Raw genomic sequence first — 9,085 nt, 5'->3', positions numbered from 1 at the left:
AAAAAAAAAAAAAGGACCTGAGTCCAAATTCAGTCTCAGATACTTGACATACTTACTAGCTGTGTGACCTTGGGCAAGTCACTTAACCTCAATTGCCTTGACTTCGCCCCTCCAAAAAAAAAAAAGCAAAAAATATAAATTGATTCCCCACTGTACTTATCTTACACTGGAATTCATACTCATTTCTTCTTTCTCCATCCTTAATCAGTTAATATCCTCCATGTAATCATTAGAACCAAATTTTTTTGGGAAAGAGTGAAGTGTGAGATCTCTTATCTATAACTTCCTCTACTACACTGGGACAGTATGGAAGTTGCCTGAGGCACTAAGAGGTGAAGAGTGAGTCTGTATCAGAGCCAGGCCTTAAACCAGGTCTTACTAACACAAAGCCAGCTCTGTCACTAAATTGGTCTTTCACAATTGACTTAATTCTTATCAACTATAAAAAGCACTTGATAAAAAGGTACCTGCTGTGCTGAGAAGCATCCAATGCCAAAAAATGAAGAGATGGAAATGCTCGTGGTAAAGAATTAAAGTGTGGAGCCAGACTGGCAGAAAAGCGACACCAAGGGGTGTAAAATAAGACTAATGTACAATCACTACTGTTGGGGTTTAAAAATTCCATCAGGTCCTGTGACAAGAGAAAACATATGTATTAAGGATTTGGTAAGTCTATTGTAGCGGACAAATGATACATTCCTTTTAAGCCTTCTTGCCACTCTCCTTTACCAATGCAGTCATTCTGGAATTTTGCATAAACCCAACAATATCTATTTCCAGATGACACGGCCATATATGGATCTACTTTCAGATTACATCATCCTAACCACCATAATTAATGTTCACTTTATCAATTCTCTGAATCAAGATACTTCTTAGCAGTTGATCTGAGCTACTGTGGATGGAGATGGTAGGTAATCATCTTACTAATGATTCTCTTGATGAACATCTAGTCCAGTCCAGGAGCCCTGTAAGCATTCAGATAAGACACAATGAAATTCTCATATCCCATCAGTATCCATTTTGCACTATTCTCTCTTGGCCACTACACATGAGAGTCAACAAATAAAATTTAATTTCTCCTTGTCATGAAGCAGACAGAGTATGCTATCACTACTGACCCTCATAGTGAAAAATAGAAGCCATGTGTTCTCCAATTCACCTTTACATCAGCAAAAAACAGCAAGTTTACTTCAATATATGCAGCTCATAACTTTTTTTAAAACATCAAAATAACAAAATTCTATATAAACTACTAGCTGACTTTCTCTGTAGAATTATAACCTTTCACATATTAAACCTCAACAATAACTTATATGTTTTCTAAACAATTATCTTAGATAATCTTACCTACTACTATGAACTAAATATTGGTTCTGAATGAACCTGTGAAAAGTAAAAAACTCCTTGTAATTTTGTATAGTTATGATAGATTTAGATGTCATTCCCCCCAGGGCCTAAGTTGCACAGAACAATGCCTTGTAAAAATGTAAAGAATTCAGGTCTTCACTAAAGACATTTTCTTATGCCTTGCTGTGATATGGAGGTGAATCTCTTTCTGCTCAATCTCTGGTACATCCTACACCAAGCTAGAGATGCTTCAAACACTGGATCAATAATGGACTATATATCTGTTCAGCTGATACAGAAAGGCTCATTACTAGATGGTTGGTTATCAGATAATTAATACTTCAACACAGTAATTCATGAAAACCACTCACTAATGTGTCCAAGTAAACTGAGGCAAATCCTAGCTTTGCCATTTACTACCTGTGTCATCTCGAGCAAGTCACTTAACCTCTGTAGGCCTCAATTTTTCTTTTTCAATAAAAGTGTCAGATTAGGCCTCTCTCCCTGGCAGAATACTATCTCACCTTGTTTTGCTTTAAAGTGACTAGATTCAGAGAATAGCAAATTTTTTGCAGGTGTTCTCTTCATTTAACTGTTACCCACCATCATTATTCAGATTCGACTAAGACGCTTCAATTCAAGAAGCTTTAATCCTTCCTTCTTTATATGGATAAAGGTGCAATTATCAAATACTCACTACACTTAAAAATAAAGAATAAAATATATTCGTCGTGAGTACGAGTCAAATAAAAAGAGAGGTGGGTTAGGGGGAGGAAAACAAATGTTAGAATGTTAGGCTACCTACCTGTGAAACATTTAGAATTTGCAAAGTGAAACTTTCTAAGCCAGTAGTATTTCTCTCCTCACAATTCACCTTTGGAGTTTTCACACTCTCTGTACTATTAGAGTCTTCTTTAGATGGTGAACTTGTGGGCACAGCTTCAAGAACCACATTATATTCTTCTCCCTTATCTGGAACATTTGCTCCAGGGGTAATTAGAGAAAAAAGGCTCTCTCGGATACTGCATTTAGAGCCTTCAACTACAGCATCACAACTGCCAGTACTGAGGTCTGAAAGCTGTCTGTCTTTCTCTTCTCCTGGAATCACAGACATTAAAGGATCCCCATTCACTTCATTTCCCAGGGTTGCATAAGCTTTTTCTCCAGTGTTATACTGTTCTGTCTGCCCAAGTTCAAGTTCTTCATTACTTAAATGGACAGCTTCTGGACTGAGAGGCAGTTGCGTTTCAGCGTGTCCCTGATGTTCAGACAATGAGCCTTCACTTTCCTCTGCAACAACAAAAAAAAGGTATATCTATAATGATAATGTAAATCAAAATAAGTGCATTCCATATATACTAATATTTGACCTAGTGGGCTTCGGGGTCCAGGGTAATCCCTTGGAACGAGCGGGGCGGGGGACGCTGCCTGCTCCTGACTCCCTCTCTTCTCCCAGATCTGCTCTTCTCTCCATGACGTAGTGAGCTACTTTGTCTCCAACACCAAAGGGGCTTTGGTCCCCTTCTACCCCGATGAAGACTATGAAAAGGTCTTAGGAGATGCTAAGCCGAGTCAGCAGCTGCCTGGCCCGGGCAAGTCCCCCTGGGAGCCCACACCTCTGCCACCTGTGCCTGCTCAGGATGAGAACTACATTATCCCATCAGTGAAGAGCCCACAGCCCAATATGTGAATGAAGATGCACTGGCTGGCCCCAAACCCAAGAAACAAGGGAAGCCACTGCCCCAAGTGCAGCCTAAAGGCCTCGCTGGCCCCAAAAAAGTTGCCCCAGGCTCTTCCCAGCCAAAGGTTCCTTTTGGCACGTCCATCTCCACAGATATTACTGAGGAGCTGCAAAGAAAGCTGCAGCAGAGAAGAGCCCACCTAGAGAAGTGCCACTGACCAGCACTGTGGACAAGGCCTTAGCACAAGCCTGGCCAGGCCCTCCTTCAGGCCCTGACCCCAAGGGATGCTGCCCATGCTTCCTCTTGCTACTGCCCGTAGTTTTAGCCCTTTAGCAGGTGGGGCCTCTCCCCGCTCCCCCCCCAACCCCCCGGCCAACTTGGATATTAAAGCAAAAGGAAAAAAATAAAAAAAAAAATATATATATATATATATATATATATTTGACCTAGTGGATAAAGTGCTAGATTTGAAGTCATGGGGACCTGAGTTCAAATCCTGCCTCAGACACTTACTAGTTGTAGAACCCTGAGCAAGTCATTTAACCTATCTCCCTTTGTTTCCTCATCTATACAATGAAGACAACAGCACCTGCCTCAAAGGGTTATTTTAAGGATCAAATGAGATCATGTGTGTAAAGCTTTCTGCAAAGCATAAAACCCTATATAAATGTTGGTTACTTACTATTACTTTTACTTCTTCAAGATACCTTTAACAGAAAATGAAATTTTACTGTATAAAATAAGGGAAGAAGTATAGCCCCCATCAAATTATCATAGCAACTATTGCCCCTTCAAGGTAACAGGAAAAAAATGCGTACATCATTTTGAATTTCCTACTTCTTGTTTAGAGGACACTTCAAATAGTCTATTTATCCAGTTAGAAAAAATACTGTTACTTAATATTTCATTATCAGTTTTTAATTACATTTTTAAGAGATGAAATGAAGACCAATTAAAGCATCACATTTCACAAAAACATTTTCAAATACAGTACTGTCTGATCCTCTATGACAGTAATGAAATTTGAAGTTCCTTTTATATTGCTAAACTGAGAGATACTTAGCACCTAGTTCAAATTAAGCCTCTGTTAAAGAAACAGAAGGTAGGAACCCCTGTTGCTGACCTAACAGGAAGGGGCTGAAAAGGAAGGAGCAATACTGTATGTAAGGAAAAGCCCCAGAGAGGGAGAGGGAAAACTCCTTGGGATAAGCTTCGTGGAGGCAGAAGCAGCTGCTGCTGAGGAGGCTAAGGAAGAGAGGCCCAGGCTGGAGAGGACTGATTTTGATTCTGGGAACCAGCTGGAGCTTCTTCTGGGAGCTCCTAAAGACTGAAGAAGCATGACTATGATGCTGGCACTTTATATGAACCTGTTTGTGGCTTTGTTGAGCCTTGACTTCCCAGGAACAGAGACTGTGAAGGATTTACAGTGGACTGGACATTGTGAGCTTCAGTGTGGAGCAGGAACTGCATGGAGAGCTGGACAAGGAGCTGGGAGCTGTCTGCCTTTGAACACAGGTGACAGTTTGGTGAATCCAGGTAGGAGCTGGGATCACGCAAAGGAAACCATGAAAGTTGAAAGCCTGCCCTGAGTCAAGATGAAAAGACCTTTCCATGAATACTGAGTAGTGACTGACCCTGATGTGAGGTTTTTGCTTTGGGACTCATTTTGGGAAAAGTTGTGTGATTTGGCCAGATGAGACTGAGCCGGCTGGGGGGAGAGGAGGGGGAGGGGTGTTCTCTTTGGAAACCCAGATGTTGGTGCTTCCCTGTCTGGTAACTAACTAGGTATGGATATAATGGTCAGACAGCTGGAAGCCTAGTCTGCTGAATTGTTATTTTCTGTTGAGTAGTAACTGAGGGAATTGTAATGTAAATATGATTGTACTTTGTAATTGAATTAAAGACTTTGTGATTGACTAAATGAGTGTACTATCCAGGGGGTAGAGTACTTTGACTTTTGTATTTTGTGTCCCTTAAGGAAGCAAAAGGATGATTGAATGATACTAAATGATTGTAGTTTGCTGAAAACTATTGTGACCACTTTGGTGAAAACTACTGTGTCCATTTTAGTGATAAGTCATTGTGAATGCTGTATTTTGATTTTCTGTGAATGTTTTGCTCTGATTTGTTACTGAACAAATAGTGTTCACTATACTGCGTATGTTGTGTATAACCTTGAAAGCTGTTCACAGCAGCATTCTTCTGGAAAGCTGCTCATGCTTGGCTTTACAGCCTCTCAAAAACTTTGTGAAAGAGGTAGGGCAGTAAATATTATTTCCATCTGAAAGAGGAAGAAAGTGAAAAATCAGTTGAGTGTAAGAGAAAGAACACTGGACAAAGGGGAGATGCATGTGGTAGTTCTAACACTAACCTACTACGCAACACTGAACAAACTGGACAAGGCTCTGGGCTTCAACCTTCTCATCTATAAAATGAAGACACTGGACCAGATCATCTCTAAGGCATCTTTGTCCAGATGTTGTACATAAAGGTTGATCACCTGGGGTTGTATAAGTAGAAAAGTTATGCCTAGAACCCAACCCAATGCGCCTTCCACTCTAGGATCATAGATCTGGTATCGGAAGGGACTTGTTTGTATCATTTTTTCAGATAAGGAAACTGAGACTAAAAGATGTTCTGTTACTTATTCGAGATTACACACACACAGTGATGCACATCAGAGACTGGATTTGAACCCTAGTCCACAATACCCTTTTAGAACAATAACTATATGAAAATACAGAAAAAATGATTATTAACCTCGTTCAAAGATCTCAATGTAAGGAGATTCTCAGAGGCCTCACCTTCCTTGTCCCTGCCCTTTTTACCATACCTTAGTAGCTATCCTCAAGCTGCCCAGAGTCCTGTCTTCCCAGACAGCAGCATTCAAGAATTCCCATCTTTTCCCCAATGTGACCAGCCTATCATCAGTGGTATCAGTTAGGTCTTAGGGAGGGAAAAGCCATAAGAGTAGAACTGCTAATGTTACATCTGACTGGAAGCATCCCAGAGATGGCTGCATTTAAAAAAGATAGAACCTAATCAGTAGGATTTCAGGCAATAAATCTGAAAAATTAGTAGTTTGATGACTAGCAGCAAAAAATACAGAATAAGGTCCAAAGATGACAGCAGCTCCTCCTATCAATAAGTTAAAGACCTGTGTTCTCTAGTTATTCTTATGTCTCATAAATTTCCTTTCCCATCCCACAGAAACACGGGGCCTGATACAAAATAGCCAGTATGGCAGAATGCTGAGAGTTAGAAAGGACCTCAAATGTCATCTAGTCCAACCAGCATCTAAGAAATCCTCTACCACAGAGGAGTTAAATTTCAGTGACAGGGATTAAAAAGTAATTGGGAAATGTTAACAAAAATATAGTATAACACAAATAATGTTAATTTATGGCTTTCTTAGTTCATATGCAGCCCACATAGATCCATTTCTATTTGAGGAGTTTAAAAAACCACTGCTTTGCAACTCCCCCGACAATCCACTTTCCATCTGCAAACATCCAGTGACAGTATTATTGTTGTTATTGCTGTTCAGTTATTGTTATTGTTTTTGTTTAGTGGTTTTTCTGTTATTATTGCTATTCCAGCATTTTTTTCAGTCCTCTCCCCCTATTCATGACCCTATTTGGAGTGTTCTTGGCAAAGATACTGGAGTGATTTGTCATTTCCTTCTTCAACTCATTTTACAGGTGAGGAAACTGAGGCAAACTGGGTTAAGTGACTAGCCCCGGAGTCATACACCTAGTGTCTGAAGAAGAATCTGAAATCAGGTCTGACTCCAAGCCCAGTTCTCTATTTACTTAGCCATCTAGTTGTCTCAGATGTGAATTATCTACTACCCTCCAAAGCAGCCTACATGTAGACAGCTTTAATTAAGACATCATACTTAAACCAAATCCAATTGGCCTCTTTGCAAATTCTGTTTCTGGTTCTGCCCTCTGGGTTCTAGTTCCTCTACTAGAGGATAGTCCTTCAAATGCTCAAATATCATTAACAAGTTCCCCTTAAGAAATAAGATATACAGGCAATGGGGCAGAGAAATCTATCTTGCCCTACAAGAAAATAAGGAGGAAGAGGGTGGGGGGTGGGGGGCATGACAGAAGGGAGTGAAGACTAAGATCAGAATGTACACCATCTTGGGGTGGTAAGGAGGGGAGAGATGGGAGGAAAACCTGGAACTCAAAATCTTGTGGCAATGAATGCTGAAAACTAAAAATTAATTAATTTAAAAAAAATAAATAAACTGCAAAAAAAGTTCCCCTTAAGTCTTCTTTTCTCTAGCTAAACAGCAATAGCTATTTCAATTAATCCTCACAGCGAAGGAACTCCAGTCCTTTCTCCATTCAGCTCACTCTCTTACGGGCAAAGGTGCAGTTTGTCAGTGTTCTTCCTAAAATCTGGTGCTCAGAGAGGAATAAAATATTCCAGATGTGGTCAGACTAGCTCACAGCACAGAGAAACTATCACCCCCTTCTTTCTGTCCGCTCTTCCTCTCTTGCTGCAATCTCAGGTAGCATTAGCTTTCTTGGCTAATGTGTCACACGGATGACTCATTTTAAAATGTAGTCAAGTAATCACAAAAACTGCTATCTAGTTAAACCTCCCACTTACTATGCTTAAATTGATTAAACTCAATTATACATCACATTCAATTCAAAAACATTCTCCCTAGTATTGCCTGTTTACAAAAAAAAAAAGTCTTAAAATTAGGTTAACTCTAACTTCTGCTATAATACCTGTTCTTTCCTAAATCCAATTTTACCTTTTTTTCATCTATGAAGGATCCAAGATATCATCAGTATGGTAACTTGACCAACACAGATGAACCCTATCCAAGCAATAGGACGCTGTCTAGACTTTATGATTTGCTGTGGCTGAACAGTCTTGCTGTGGTCAACCTTCTGGTGATGAGCTTCTCTGAACTCAACAAAGCTTGTCCCCATGTGACAAATATGCACAATCTTATGCTAAGTTCCTTTAAATTAATGGAGCACCAAAAAAACTTCATTTGGGGAGGCAGAGGGAAACCAGCAAAAAAAACAGCTGACATTTCACAGCTTCTACAGGTAACATCCCATCCCTAGGACTATGTCCCAGGACTCTGATGGTTAAAAAAATGTTTTAATTCCATTCCTATATGGACGGACTTAAACCCGCTCATCCCCCTCCTGGGGTCAGAGCAGTAGATTTTTCTCTGAGAGCATTTTAGTTTACCTAAATTCCCACTGGAGAGCCTTTGGCCATAAATAAGCACAGTTCTAGAGTTCCGAATCACAACCTATTTCTGCACTTTGTAGAAAATAGACTGTAGCTACCCAAGGCCTGGCATTCAGGTGGCACCTTGCAGTAAGACTCAAAGACACTGAGGCACTGTGAGTGTGTATTCCACCCTGGTTAAAGTGATTCTTGTTCGATGCGTGTTTTTACACCAAGAGACATCCTGAGGCATAGTGCAGAAAGTGGCCATGAGCAAGTCTCAAACATTCTCTAGAACAAGTTACCAATCGGCACAGGCGAAAGAAGGCACGGGGGAGTCACTCATCCGCCCTAGTGGAGGGACTTCTACTGTAGTTCTGAAAAAGGCCTGCCTTACTGGCCACGGGGCAGGCTAAAAAAATGATCAACGCCTCCAAGCGGTGAGGCTCACAGAATCTGGAGCTACAAGAAGCCAGATCATCTACTCCAGTTTACAGACGCCGCCTTTTGCAGAGAGAACCGGTGAATCCGACTCCGCATCCAGGGCTCCGGGGGGCAGGGGCGGCCTGGGCAGGCGTGAAAGCCCACGCGGACGAAAGCAGGCTGTCAAGGTCAAGGCCGAGGGCTTCACGTCGGCCCTGGAGGCTCTGCACCGGTGACCGCACCCCCTCTCCAGCTCGGACCTCCACGGTCCCGTGCTCAGGCGAGCCGCGGCGAAGACCAGCAGCGTGGCCGCGTCCGCGCTTTTAAGGGGCCGAAGCGGCCGGAGCCCGGAGAGCGGCCAGGCCCGCCTCCCCCCCCCCCACTCCGCGGTCCGTCAGCCCGGCCCGCCCCGCCCCCCCCCC

At 41.8% G+C, this 9,085-nt stretch overlaps 2 protein-coding genes across 3 annotated transcripts in view; both read right to left on the bottom strand.

Moving 5' to 3' along the window:
* Positions 1-9,085, bottom strand: part of CUNH5orf24 (chromosome unknown C5orf24 homolog) — a 228,599-nt gene that overhangs the window by 8,876 nt on the left and 210,638 nt on the right. Inside the window, exons 3-4 of one of the 2 annotated variants that reach the window (XM_069091861.1) lie at positions 2,156-2,640; positions 468-631 (exon numbers count right to left, since the gene is read on the bottom strand). In XM_069091861.1, coding sequence (XP_068947962.1) covers positions 468-631; positions 2,156-2,640 — 649 coding nt within the window. Of the gene's footprint in view, positions 1-467; positions 632-2,155; positions 2,666-9,085 lie in introns of both variants that reach the window. The other variant, XM_069091865.1, reaches the window with a different exon arrangement.
* The window catches only part of PCBD2 (pterin-4 alpha-carbinolamine dehydratase 2), a 290,006-nt gene that overhangs the window by 78,187 nt on the left and 202,734 nt on the right, over positions 1-9,085 (bottom strand). The gene's annotated exons all lie outside the window — the stretch shown is intronic.

The sequence above is a fragment of the Petaurus breviceps genome, unplaced genomic scaffold (assembly GCF_028583685.1).
Source record: "Petaurus breviceps papuanus isolate PSGF00001 unplaced genomic scaffold, PetGlider_PUasm1.0 189, whole genome shotgun sequence".
NCBI lineage: Eukaryota > Metazoa > Chordata > Mammalia > Diprotodontia > Petauridae > Petaurus > Petaurus breviceps.
This window is presented reverse-complemented; position numbering and strand designations above follow the sequence as displayed.